The sequence below is a fragment of the Halichoerus grypus genome, chromosome 6, assembly GCF_964656455.1.
Source record: "Halichoerus grypus chromosome 6, mHalGry1.hap1.1, whole genome shotgun sequence".
Taxonomy (NCBI): domain Eukaryota; kingdom Metazoa; phylum Chordata; class Mammalia; order Carnivora; family Phocidae; genus Halichoerus; species Halichoerus grypus.
Genome location: NC_135717.1, coordinates 155035087 through 155049959, shown reverse-complemented (window position 1 = coordinate 155049959; position 14873 = coordinate 155035087). Strand labels below are relative to the sequence as shown.

General features: G+C 40.2%; 1 protein-coding gene across 1 annotated transcript in view; it reads right to left on the bottom strand.

Annotated features, from left to right (window-relative positions):
- Nucleotides 1-14873, bottom strand: part of CFAP54 (cilia and flagella associated protein 54) — a 291059-nt gene that overhangs the window by 125020 nt on the left and 151166 nt on the right. Inside the window, exons 39-41 of the mRNA XM_078076438.1 lie at nt 11323-11431; nt 3277-3429; nt 1122-1316 (exon numbers count right to left, since the gene is read on the bottom strand). Coding sequence (XP_077932564.1) covers nt 1122-1316; nt 3277-3429; nt 11323-11431 — 457 coding nt within the window. The remainder of the gene's footprint in view (nt 1-1121; nt 1317-3276; nt 3430-11322; nt 11432-14873) is intronic.

Below are 14873 nucleotides of genomic sequence, written 5' to 3'. Positions count from 1 at the left end.
TGTTTTCTGATAAATGCATAAATTCAGAGATGTCTAGCAAAAACAAAACAAAACAAAACCTAACCAACAAGGCAGTGGTTTTGAATGAGGGCAGTCCTGACTCCTACAGGGTATTTTAGAAATCTGAGGAAGCTTTTGTTAGTTGTCACAATGGGGCATCTCCTGGCTTTTTGTCCAGAGACACTGGATGGCCTGTAACACACAGAAGCTTCCCCTACAGTGAAGAAAAAGGCAAGAAACCTGTTTATAATTGCCTGAGTCTAACCTCTAACTTCATTTTACATACAAATAGGGCATTTTTGCATGTTTTCAAAATTCTCTGAATTTTCTAGAAATGCAACCACTCACTGTAGTGCTTTATTGTATACTGCACCTAGATTTATTTGCCATTTTAGAAAAACACTGTCACTAAAATTAACAGTGCTGATAGTACTTGCGTCACCAATACAATAAGGCTGTTTCAGTCTGCATTTGTAGCTAAAACGTTCGTGGTGATTCAACACACAGGATATGAGCATCCTGCTTCACTAGACTCTCTAGTGCCTGAGCACTTAAGTGCCACAAATAGATTGTTTGGTTATAAAATAATATTATTTATCTTTATTTTATATTTAGAGCTTTGTATTTATTGTATTAAATAATCTGTGTAGAGAGACTATATTAAATATACATTTTATTTCAGGGAGTAAAAGGGGGAATTATTAAATGTCTGTTATAAAAAAAAGGGGGATGTTGGGTCTACAACATGGATTGAGTATATACTGCTGAATTTGTAGAAAAGCCAAATCAAACAGAAAGACAAGGAAAGTGGGATCAGCTAGGGCAGAGCAAAAGGACACAATAGTGGCCACATTCCAACAAGGGGTTCACAGATTCATTCAAAGGAGGATGAGCAGAAGAGGGGCCTAGAACCTCACCATGCTGACAGCCCAGGCTGGGAGGGTGGAGACTGAGAGGGGCTGGAAGGCTCTTGTCCCAAAACTGCTCTGGCCCTGCCTACGAGATTCTAAGTTCAAGCTCTTTCATCTAACTTTTCAAGGTGGCATTTCAGGCCCAAAGGCAATCTCAACATTAATGTGCAAGATCCTCCTGAAAATGAATATATAATGAATGAATCTTACCAATGGTTTCATAATAAGAGGAAATTACGAGTCCCAATTGCGAATTGGGAAGTTTACTTTTCTCCACTGAACTGAAAACTCTGAAGTGCTCCTGAGAGAGGCTGGGCGGTGTTGGCATGTGCATCTCTTCTGTCCCCAGGCAAAATTCCACCTTTCCAGTAGTAAATTTCGAATTGTTTATTCCTCCTTTATCTCCTAAATTCATGGGGGAAAAAAATCTATTTATTTACTTACTTTTGTTAGAGAGAGAGAGCACAAGAGCTAGCAGGGCGGGGCGGGGGGGGGCAGAGGGAGAGAGAGAATCTTGAGCAGGCTCCGCAACCAACGTGGAGCCTGACACAGGGCTCTATCTCTCAACCCTGAAATCATGACCTGAGCCAAAATCAACAGTTGGATGTTTAACCGACTGAGTTTAGCCACCCAGGCACCCCAAAAAAGAAATTTACAAAGGAGATAGAAGGGGAAGTGATGAGGAGGGAAAAGGTAGAAGAAATGGGCAGGGAGGAAAAAGAAAAATTCTGTGTACAGCTGAGATTTCTTTGCAGTTTGAGGGACACTGTTTCCTTAAATTTAGTATCTAATATCAGTCCTGAGGAGCTCAGGTACGTGTGTATGGGCTCTCTACCTGTTATTTCATAAAGAACACTACAGAGGGGCAGTGTGCCAGAAAGTAATGTTGAGATAATGCTTTGCTTCTTGTGGGGATTCTGGAAGTTACATGGTTTGGGTTTGCCTTTTTTTAAGGGCTTCCAACAGTAAGATGTTAGTCTGCCTCTGGGGCAGAGACCTCTGGGGTAGAAGCAACCCACAGTTAGTTCTGACCTAAGGGGGAGAAAGTGGGAAAGAATCGCTCTCTTTATAAGATCAGAGAACACACAAGGGAAAAAGGAAAACTGTTCTAGGGGAAGTAGTCAAAAGCTGCAGAGGAAGAGAAGCTATTGTGGAGTTTGAAGTCTGCAGCCCAAGGACTGGGGATAAACTGCTGAGAATATTTTAATACCAGGTGAGATTCAGGGTGAACCAGTGTAATCCATTCTTGGGAATTATATTTGCTTTTTTTATTCATGCCCTTAACCATTATTAATATATGCCATAATTGAAAGAAGTTTAAACATAACACAGAGAGCTAATTTAATATAATGTGAGTCTATAGGCAATACAACCAAAATCTGTGGGTACATGGCATAGCCAGTGGTTTTTTGGGGTGAGCAGGGGCAGCAACAACAACAAATACTTACATCCATATATACATACATAAATGAAACTTTTGTCAGTGATTGTAAAAACAAGATTTGATCAGATTTCTGAAAGATCAGTTCAGTGAGTATTAGTATCTTAGGTTTACATTTAAACCTATTTTTAATAACTTTAAAATATAATTACCTTAAGTTTTTTAATTTAAGTTTATTCTCTAAGCTTATTTTTATTATTCCAATAAATTTGAATAGCAAGGATCATAAACATATATTAGGATTTTAAACAAATTTTTAATAACCCAAACATACGTAAGTCAAGATTTTTCCCCACCTAAATTTGAGTATATTCTTTCTCTCTGGGGCTACCACTTAACCACTCAAAGCCCTGCTTTGATTGAATTCACAGATCAATAAATGTTGAGAAGGGAGAAAACAAATAAATGTGATGTAACCAATGATACTGAATATCTTGTTTTAAGCTAAAAGAAATCTCTAAGATCAAAATCGATGGTATTAATAAGAAATCTTGTTGATGCTTAAATTAAAATGCATCTATTTCCTTGATACTAATAAAGTAGGGTTGTGGTAATAGGTTCTAGTTAATTCAGTAGGAATCAAGTCATCTACTTACGAAATTTTTTTAAAAAGACTATAGGACCATACTTGCAAAGAGATAGGTAAGAACATAGATGTACAGAACCAAAAAAAATACTGTTTCTATATCTACTCAAGGGAGTATGCTCATTTCACAGGAAGCATAAAAGCAGATGAGTGAGACAGTCTTTGGTTGGAATGAGGTGTGCGAGAGAGAAGATGTGATCCACTAGACAAGAAGAAGAAAGTGAAGGGCAGCAGGGAATGGGCATGTTAGTGGGGAAAGAAGGGACCTATGGCGGAATATGGTAGGTCCACAGGGTGGTGTCCTGTAAAGAGCAAGGGATATAGAGCAAGTATTTTACCTTGTGTCTGTGCAAGGAATAACGAAAGTAACTTTCTGCTGTGTCGGATTGATCTGTTATGATATCTGGATTTTTCCAGGGTCTCTCTAAAACACCTCAAAGTGTCTGTCACATCCACAGGCACACAGACGAGCTCTTTGGCGTGGCTGTATTCTGAAAGGAAAGAGAAGCGTACCGAGGGATGAAATGCTGCAGCAAGCCAACTAGTAGCAAAAGACTTTCTAATTCAGAGAATTTCTTGGTCCCAAACTAAAGCTGCTAAATTCAAAGCCCTGAGGTTTGCAGCAGGTGTTTCAACGTTCAGATCAAATTTTTGTGGTATATTTGAAAGTTCTTTAAAAAAAAAAAACTTAGAAAACTCTTGATTCCTATGAAATGCAAATAACTTTAGATCTTGCCAATTTTCCTTATGAAGCCTCCTACTTTTTCTTTTGCTGATCATAAAAGATGAAATAATCTACTCCTTTTCAGCAGCCTCTTCAAAGCAGAGGTGCCTTGGGAAAGAGACGAAAGGAGGAAACAAAGAGGCCTGGGTGGGTAAGTGCTCTCTTAAGAGAAGGGGAAGATGGGTTTCTAATATTGGAGGATGCAGAGGAAAGGAAGATGAGGCCATAAAAGGGAGTGGAACTAAAAACAGTCCTGAAAAAAATGGGCAGAAAGAGGAAATGTTGGCAGAGGGTGGCCGCGAGGTCCCTTGAGCCAGGCTGCAGATTTTTGGCCACACACCGTGAAACAGTGCACAAGAGAGAAGGAATACAAGCTTCAGATAATACAGATAAAATAACATGGAATTTACTTCTTCAACAAGTTGAACAGGTGAATGGCCCCTATGAAATCTGAGGCCTTGAGAGTAGTACAGCAACTTGCGAGGGATCGGGGCCACAGGAGGCGAAGAGGCGTGACCTTTGCCCTCGAGAGTTCACAGTCTAGCTGAAGAGATGAAGCATTCTGACCCTGGGGTATTAAACTCTCATTCACAGAGCGTTTCTGGTTCTGTGCCGAGATGAGGGCGAGAGAAGTGAGAGATCAGCAAGAGGGAGGAAAGGAAGTGCAAGAAAGACTTCGTGCCAGAGGACACGCCAGTTGTGTCTTAGAAGAGAGGGAAGATTTGATTAGGAAGAAGGAGGCAAGAGGTTTAAGACAGAATAAGAAGAGCTGACATTGACTGAGTACTTACACTATACCAGGAACTATTCTATATAATTTACTGTGATGATCTCATCAGATCCTAAAAACAACATAAAAGGTATGTACCGTTATATCCTCATTTTACAGATGAGGAGATTAAGGCATAGAGAAGTCTGTGGTTTCTCTTGAGTCACAGAGCTAGTTTGTGCAAGGAGAGGTATGGAAGCAGGAGTCAGGGGGGCAGTTTGCGGCGCAGTGGGATGTCACGGTCAGTCCCACTGAACAAAAGGGGTTTTACAGAGACCCGAAGCCCTCGCTGAGAAAGTCACTTTCATCCTTTCCAATAGGGAGCACAGGAAGGGTCTTGAGCAGGGCACGAGTATTTTAGGAAGAGTTAGCAGACTGCAACAGAAAGAGGTTGGTGGCTGAGAGACTATAACACTGATATTGTGATTTGAACTCAACTGAGATGGTAGCAATGGGAATGAGGGAGGGACGCAGGGAACATTCCAATGTTGGAAGTGACAGAAGAGTGGTTAATTGGTGACATGGCAAAGAAAAAAGGGGGGTGGGAATTACTTCTTCCCTGTCCTTCCAGGGCCAATGACCTTGTGTCCCATCTCGCTGGAAAAAAATCCAAGCAATCCAAAAGATCTTCTGCAAACCCCCACCAGTGGTTCATGTTGGTCTAGAACATTCTTCCCTCAGATATCCCCATGCCCTTGCTTCCTCAGCTCCTTAAGGTTACTGCTTAACTTAATTTCTCAGGAGGCCTCCCTTGATCACTGTATTTAAATTGGTGATCCTGGTTTCCCAACTTCTCTCTTCTCCATTGCATTCGTCATCTTCTGATGTACTATGTGTTTTGTTTGTTTATAGGTTGTCTCTTGCCACTAGAATGCAAGTTCCATGAGGGCAGGGAGATTGTCCAGCATCAATTTTGTCTGCTGCTATCAACCCAGACCTATAACAATGCCTGTTACATGGTTTGTGCTCAGTAAGTATTTCTTAAATGAATGAATGACAAGTTCTCAAAGCTAAATGGCTGGGATAAACTTGATTAATAATCACTTATATAGATCTTAATCTCAGTTAATTCTCACAGCACCTTACCAACTAGTAGGGGTGGATGTTACTCACACTTTACAAAGGAGGAAAAGTGAGGACATTAACTTGTTTTAAGCCCTTATAAGACAAGAGAGACAACCAGTGTTCAAGTCCAGTGCCTTTCCCAGATAGTTGGCCAGAGGGCATCACATCTTGGGTAACTGGCAATAAGCCAGATTTGAGGCCTGCTAATTTGAGTACAGAGACCTTTGAGACTAGGACAGAAATAAGCCTAAGAAAAGTTAATGAGAGAAGCAGCCTGGGGTCCACAGGGAGGTCCTAATGGAATTAGTGCACACTTACATTTTATGGCCATAGAGACATCTTTCAATCTACTACAATGCAGATTGATATGTCTAGAAATCCTGGAGGCTCTAGTCAAACCAGGTACATGGCCATGTTGAGAGAAGTACTTGCCCCCCCAACCCCCCAGCACTCTTGACACACTTGCCTACCACACATTTAAGAGAATCAAATACTTAGGTGACAGAAGCTCTTACTAACTCCCCAGGAGCTCTCTTCTACCCTACCAATTTCCCTCTCCTGTCCATTTTGTCCTATGCCCGCCATCTTGCTCTCTCAATTCCCCTCTCCTCTACCCATGCACAGTCCTGCATGATCCAGACAAGGAGACAAGGCATGCCCTGACTCCTCCCACCCCCACCCGTATGCACAATGCCCTAAAGATGATAAGGTTTCTGCTCTGTTTTTGTTTTTCCTACAAGAATTCATGAGCTTGGCTTTTATCTTTTTCTCCTTAGTGAATCAGGGAAAGAAGCAAAGACAGCAAAGGAAAAAGCAGAAGCTGGAAGCCCTCACATATTAATATTTTGAGACAGTTACCTTCTCTAGACCTTAATTTTTAATCTCTGTTAAAATTGGAATGATAATATTTACCTCCAAGGGTTATTGTTTTAACTTGTGTGTGAAGTGTCCAGCATAATGCCTATCAGGGAGTAAGCATCCAAGAGGTGGAGGCTATATATTGGCTGTTAGTCATGTATTTTTAAAATATATATTGAGCACTTACTAGTATTAGGTGCTATGCTAGGCACTGAAGAAATATAAGTGAACAAAACAGACACACTCCTTGTTTTCACGGAGCTTTCATTCTGGAATAAAAATTCACAAAAGCATGCTTGTATTTCGAGGCAATCAAAAGGACAGGAGGGCCAGGAGATGTTGGTAGTCTTTTTTAAAATGTGGGGTCTGACTAAAATCATCCTGCTACTTTTTATCAAATATCCACTTACAAATCATTCCTCCTGTTTTTTTCCTAAACTATATTTCACTTTTTTTTTTTTTCCTTTTTTCAAGCCCTAGAAAACCTTTTTTCTTGTAGTCTAACTAGGGCTCTACTGGTGATTTTGTGACTATCTACACAAGATAACTAGTGAAAGCAATGAAGAAGTATCGTTAGCTTCAGAGGCCTGTCCTTACTTCTCTGTCTCAAGGGGAGCTCCTCTCTGAAAACTTTCATGAATAATTCAAGAAGCTATTTCAAAGGCACTAATAACCTCAACAGTTAGAAATAGGTCAGAAGAAGAAGAAGGTGAAGGAGGAGGAGGAAGAAGTACAGGAGGAGGAGGAGGGTGGGGAAGAAAGAGAAGGAAGGAGAAGGAGGAGAAAAGGAAGAAGAGAAAGAAGAAGGAGAAAAAAAAGAAAAGAATTACTGTCTCTTATTGTACTAATGTACTCATTAAACTGAATACCAGGGTGCCTGGATGGCTCAGCTGGTTGAGCCTCCAACTCTTGATTTCGGCTCGGGTTGTGACAGCAAGCCCCGCATAGGGCTCCAAGCTCAGCAAGGAGTCTGCTTCAGGATTCTCTCTCTCTCCCTCTCCCTCTGCCCCTCCCCCCCATGCTCCCTCTCTCTCTCTCTCTAAAATAAATAAATAAATCTTAAAAAAAAAAAACAAAACCTGAAATACTAACGACTCCTGAGAGATGGGTCAACCAAGGAAGAATCCCAGGGAATACTATAAAATTTGGGCTGCTTTCTACACAATTGGTCATATTAATCCAAAAGCCCAGAGTCAGTAATAAAACACACCTGCCAAAGGTTGAAAATTCCAACATACCTGAAGACTGAAGAACCCTATCAGAGATAACTTAAATACCAATTAGGTCAAAACTCAAGAAACAGATCCTAGATAGAATGCAAAAACAGCTACAATAAAAGGCATATTCATAGTTATCTCCCCTGTGAAGCTTAACAAGCAGGCAAGTTACTCATCCATACAAAAAATAATCTATAAAGTGAGGTATTCTCACTTCTCCACATCCTACAGAGACAATACCAAATTACATATGCATTATTAAATAGTTAGAGGGAGAACAGAATGCTGTTAAATAATGAGAACACCAAATGTTCATAGGCACTGGAGCATTAGAATATCTGTTCTGAAGAATTAAATGTATCAAGCATTACCGCCCAATGCTGCTATGCCAAAAGAAAATCTATGATGTTCTAAAGCAGCAATCTGGTGTGGAAACCAGCAAGAGTATACTTGGTCTTTCCAAAGTACTGCAAACATGTCATGATGACATACCTTAGACCCATCATGCTTATAAACATGTTAATGATCTGAGTTCAGGACACTGAAAGAAAATTCACCCTCCTAAAAATTTGCCAAATAAGCCCAAAAGTGTGGGCCGAAATATGCTCCTAGTCCCAGAGGCCCTAGAGTCTTTTAAAGAGGTGTAAGTTGGATGCCAAGATTTTAATGATAATGACTCAATGTAAGACTTACAATTAGTATGCAGGATCATCTAAAAACTACCATACGATCACAGTAAGTTAGAATAAAGTATCTGTCTCCCCATGACCACTGATGTATAGCAAAATTTTTCTGAGTGCTATCAGTTTAGAGGAGAGACTAACCTGAGAGAGGACAAATGGTGAACAGGTAAGTAGTTTGGTGGAGCACTTACAGGCTGAGCAATCAGACAGACGAGGGTTTGAACCAAAGTTCTATTTACTAGTAACATTTAAGTTTCTCATCTGTAATGTAAGCATAATATCTACCCTCTAAAATTATAAAAATTTAAAAAGCTAATGGTTATAATGTGCTCAATATAGTACGTGGCCCAATTCATTATTACTGCCACTACAATATTGTTTAGATTTTATCCCTTCAAATATTCCTGCTGTAGTCGTTGCTCAAACTGACTATAGCCCCACCACCATTGAGAATCAACCTAAATAATCACAGTAAGCTGATCCGACCTACCCTCCTTTCTGTCTCACCACCTGCTACCTTACCTTTCCAAATGTAGCTTTAACAACTAGAAGGCAAAGTACTTTTCTGACATATTGCATCCACCATCTATAAGACCTACTGGTCACACATGCTAGGCATGTTTTTCTTATCCCTTAGGTGCTAGTCATCATATTTGATAATAAGTTTTTTTTGACATATTTTCTCACATTTGTTGCCCATTCTTTTTAGGATGGAAGGGATAATATAAATCACATTCTGAATTGTAGATCCCAAATTGACAGATCTCCGGAGGTTTGACAGATGTGATCAAGAGAAGAAGAACATAACCAGGATGAATCACACTCTGATTGGACCTCCATTATTGAATAAATATGAGGGGATAATTTGATTTATCATTGGTGGTAAAACTCACAAGTTTGTAGTTACCAACTCCCTCAACAGGAACCTCTACACTGCTCTGAAGCCCTTCCATCTTCTTTCTATTTCCCTGAGGGGCCAGGCCACTCTTTCAGATTCCTCCTGAAATCTCCTACCCTAGCAACCTTGGCTATGCTCTCAACCCCTTCCTTTATTAAGAAAATCTTCAGTACCCAATGAGAATACCTTCAACTTCTGCCCTTACCACCTATAAACTTCCTGTTTTGGGGCCCATTCTTTCCTTCCCTTCTGCCCTAGCTTCTCAGTATGGCTCCTCTAGAGGGTAAATTCATGTTCTCCTTTCTGCCTTGGAAACAATTATGGAAACTTGTGTCAAGATGGAGATTCCATCAACCTATGATGAGCAGCAGCTCAGTACTCAACTCATCAAACACAGTAGCATGAGCAAAAAAAATGGACTAGCCCTTGTGTGAAAGCAATGAGATTTGGGGGTTGTTTATTACTACTGTATAGCGTAGCCCACTTTGAATGACACAGCTTCCAAAGTGAGGCCATCCTCAGGTCTATACTCCATAAAACTCTCCCTGAGTGACCTCATACAAGCCCCTGATTTCAACCACCACCAATATATGGACAATGAAAATATAAATCTCTGCTGAATGCCTGACTGGTCTATCTAACCATATACTGAATAGTTCTACTCAGGTATCATCCTGGCACCTCAAACTCAGTACTTCCTAAGTAACTTCCTCTGAGCTATTCCTCCCTTCAGTTTTCCTGTGGAGTGAAGACATCACATCCATCTAGCCACCCAAGCCAGAAACCAAGGCATCTTGGACTCCTCCCATCCTCATCTAACCAGTATAGAACACAGTCCTGGGGACTTACTTCCTCGGCCTTTCTCTCACATCTGTCTACTCTTGTATTCTCCTCACCTAAGTCCAGAGCCTCATCACATCTTTAATGTACAAGTTAGGAGTAGCTGCTCTTCTGCTTCCATGTGCTGTGCTTTCAATTGATTCCCCACGCTGCTGCCTAAGGTTCTTTCCAGAGCGCAAATACGATCGTTTCACTGCCCTTCTTTAAATCCTTATAACTAGTTCCCTTCAGCCATCCAGATAGATCTGCATCTCTTTATCCTGCCTTCTAAGGCCTTCCTGCCAACCTTTCTAACCTCATCTTTGCCTTTTCCTTTTTCCTTTACCTCTACCAAATTACACACAGTCTCTGCACAGCGATGCTGTTTACTACTACTGCTTACAGTGGAAAACAACAGGGGTAGCCATAATATGACAGATCTTATCACTCTATACCATAGTCTCTGCTTTATTTATCAGTCTCTTTCAATGGGTTGTAAATTCCAGGATAACAAATCTTTAATCTCAATAAATCTTTAGTCTCTTTGTAGTCTCAGTACCCAGTATGGCACCTAACACATGGTGGACATTCAGTAAATGTTTGCTGAATGACTGAATGGCCGCCTAACTGTCTCAATAAAGGAATAGATGATTACATACCTACACACATACATACATAAAATCAATGGATAAATAAATGAAAGAATCCTAACACGGCAAAGGGAAGATCTGCATTCCTTTCCTATACCAGAAACAGAGGCACATGACAAGCACAATTGAGAGAAAGCATTATTCCCCCTTTTCATCTTATTCTATTGCTTCAATCCTATAAGCTGCACTGCCAAAATATTCCAAGAGGGCTTCTCGGCTGAAAGCAAAGGAGCCATGACGTCCCTTTGTCTTCTCCTGTGCTCTAGTGAAAAGACCTACAACTTAACCATGATACAGCCAATAGGAGAACAATCTACACTGATTATGGGAATGGGAGTTACTATGAGAGTCAAGACAGAGCTTCAAAGAGAGTGGCAACAGGTCAAGCTGAAGAGTTCCCAAGTGAAATGAAAACAGGGGGAAATGTACACAACAGTCTTTTTCATGCTTATTTTTCAAATAATTTTCCGTTCTCTTTTTCCTTCCCTTCTTTAATTTACAGATTAAACTAATAAACACATGTTTTAATTCCCCTTGTGACATTTATAGCAACATAAGATGGTAAATATCAAATGGGTTATTTTCAGTCCAATAAGCCTGCAAAAGAGATTTTGCAAACATTTTAATTATGGAAGAGCTGACATGCAGAACACAACAGCAAACCTTGTTTTAAAAAAGCTTCAAGCTAAAATGGTTCCAACCTGAATAGATCAACTTTTTTAGGATATCTGCACAGTTTTCTGTATCTGTTACTTCATTGGTTGAAGGATTAATCTTGAGCTGCTTCCCAATGAAATTTCGGCAGGTTATCTTAAAAAGGAAAAGGGAAAACAAATACTATTTGGTCAGGTATTTATGGCTAAAAATTTGTTAAAATGTTTATCTTATTTTTCCCTTGTCAAAAAGAAGAAATATAAAAGGATGCTACAAATAAAAGCTAGCAGAGTAGCACTTGATCATGACAACTTTCAGGAAAAAAAAGCAGCCACATAACTTTTTGTATTTCTTTTGTTCAGCACAGCTGGAGAGGCATTAGGCAAATTATGTAGAGCAATGAGAATATGATTTTCTGATATTCTATAAATCCACTAGTCTAAATATATCTTCTATTATGCAAGTTGAAACATATCTAAAATATAGGCTGCTTTTCCAGTGGCTGATTTTTCCACCCTACTCATAATGAATGCAATTTAAACTTCCCTGGTGAAGTTTTTCAGAACTAACTTCCTCTGTGGTATTTTAAAAATTTATTGTCTAACAGACACTTAAGTCCTAAAATTATGAAATATCTGAAATCAGAAAAATTTTAAACAAAAGGAAATTCTTTTAAAAGGTCCAAGAACTGGGGCACCTGGGTGGCTCAGTCAGTTAGGCATCCAACTCTTGATTTCGGCCTGGGTCATGATCTCAGGGTTGTGATATCGAGCCCTGCATCAGGCTCCATGCTGAGCATGGAGCCTGCTTGGGATTCTCTCTCTCCCTCTCCCTCTGCCCCTCCTCTGCTAGTGGGTGCACCTGCTCTCTCCCTCTCTCTAAAAAAAAAAAAAAAAGTCCAAGAACCTTTGTTTCTCCATTCCTATTCCTTGAACTAACCTATTTCTCAAAATACAGACCTCTTTGAATCTCAGTCTGATGTAGATGCTGCTTCTTTATTGTCCCTTGTAGGTACTTATACAATGAGATGTAAACAGTCTAATAAAATGCAAATTCTTTCCCATAGCCTAATAAGGCCCTATTTGACCTAGTCCTTCCCAACTCCCAGCTTCATTAAATAAATCTTAATTGAACATTTATTATGTGTCAGTCACTACTCCAAGCTCAAGGATAATACAGTGAACAAAGCAAACAAAAGTTCCTATATTTATGGAACTTATTCTAGAGGAAGTAGAAATATAATGAGGAAAATAGAAGGGTACATTATAGAGTATAAATAGAGTAGAGAGAAATAGAGCAATCCTTTATATAGGATAGTGAGAATAGTCCTCACACAGAAAGTGACATTTAGCAAAGACTAGAAAAAGGTGAGAAAAAAATCAGTGTGGATATTTGGGGGAGAAGCTTCCCAAGCAGGCGAGCAGCAAATGGGAGGATCCCAAGGCAGGAAGTCTTAAAGAACAGAGCAGCTGAAACCTTCAGGGGAGTATTAGGAGATGAGTCACTGGAGATGACAGGGGAATGCGTGGGGCATTAAGGCCATGATAAGGATGTTCACCTTATCTCTGAATCAGATGGGAAGCTGCTGTAGGGTTTACAGAAGGGGAATGACATGATCTGACTTAGGTTTTTAAGGGGTCATTCTACCTGCTGCATTGAGAATAGACTATAGGCTGGAGGCAGGGATTCAGGGAGGTTGGAAGCAAGAAGACTAATTAGGAAGTCATTGCATGAAGCCAAGCAAATATAACAAGGGCTTGGATCAGAGCAGGAGTGGTGGAGGCAGTGATAAGTGGTCAGATTCTGAATACATTTTGAAGGTAGAAGATTTGATAACCACTTTGAAGTGGGGTAATGAAAGCAAGAGAGGGGTCTGAGATGTCTCAAAGGTGTCTGGCCTGAGCAACTAGGAGAACAGTGTTGTCATCAGTTGAAGTAGGGAAGACTTGTCAGAACAGGTTTGCTTTGAAATATACTAAATTTTAGAAGTGTATTAGACACGTTGATTAGGCAGCATGATGAAATTTGATGGGTCAACTTGGTTAGGCTAAACTACGAGGACAAAAGGGAGGGAAGTATCCATTTTGCAGCATACACACACTTCATCCCAGCTACTCAAACACTAATCTAGCAGCTACTCTGAAGGGATTTTGCAGATACTAATTAAAGTCCCTAATAAATTTCCTTTAAACTAAAGAGATTATCTTCGTGGGCCTGACCTAAGCAGGTGAGTCACTGATGTGCTGCTGGAGGGTCTCCAGACTCCACACAGCATCTAGGTCTACTCACTGGATCATCCCTCACTGACTGCCTAAGGATAACAGCTTCTGGTCACACCTGTAAGTTTCCTTCCTGCTCATGATCCTGACTGACCACCTTATAATTTTGGACTCGTCTGGCCAGCCCCCACAATCAAATAAGCCAATTCCTTGTAATAAATCTTGATGGATATATGACAGATAGAAAAATAGACAGACAGACAGACAGATAGATAATAGATCCTACCGGTTCTGGTTCTCTGATTGAACCCTGACTGATACAGGGAATTACATGTCAACACAGAATTCAGGAGAAAGGTCTAGATTGAAGCTGTAATTTCAAAAGTCATTATCATAAAGACAGTACTTAGAGCCACAGACTGAATGAGCTCACCAAGGGAGAGGATGTGGATAAAGAAGACAGGAGGACCAAGAACAAAGTCCTGGGACACACTACCATTAAGACACTGGGGAGAAGAGGAAGAAGCAAAGCCCCCCTGTTTTCACTCTCGCCCCTGTCTGTGACATTCCAGCCACTCAGGCCTTCTTCCTGTCCCACCTCGGGGCCTTTGCCCTTATGTTTCCCTTGGGCTGGAAGGCTCTCTCTTATGTATGGCTGGCCATTTTTCATCAAAGGTTACCATTTCCAAGAGGCATTCCAGATTTCTACCTCCCACCCCACCTATCTCTAACCCATGGACCCATTTTAGTCTCTTCAGAGAACTCATAATGATCATAAACCTGTTTATGTATCTGTTTACATGTTTATTATCTGGCCCTACCTCTATCCCTCCAAAATTAAAATCCATAAAGCAAGAACTCAGACTGTATTCTCATTGTGTTAGAATATGCAGGAGGCAAGAATATGCAAGGGCCGTAAGGAACCTCTGTGAGAAGAAAATGGAGCCCTCACTGTGTGGCCACAACACCACAAGCACACAGAGTGGTATGGGAGGTGGGACTAGATTTCAGTCCTCATGTACACTGGATGCCCTGGGCCAGGTCGCAAACTGTATAACTGTATGCCATGGTTCTGGTATTAGATAGTCGATACACATTTATTAAATTAATAAATGAAAGAATTTACTTCCCTTTCCTCCATCTAACTCAAAGCTGCACCATCATTTTCATGGTCCTTACACACTTTCACTTTCATGGGCCCACACCTCCATAAAAAATATTAAAAATTGTATCATATGATTATGTTGGCATAAATACAAATACAGTATTAGTAAAAATTAAAACCTTTTCTTTGACCTAAAAGTTACTTTTTTCTTCACATTAAAAAAATTAAAACATTTAGTGGGCCTCTAAAAGTTTGGTGGCTCTAGATAATGTCC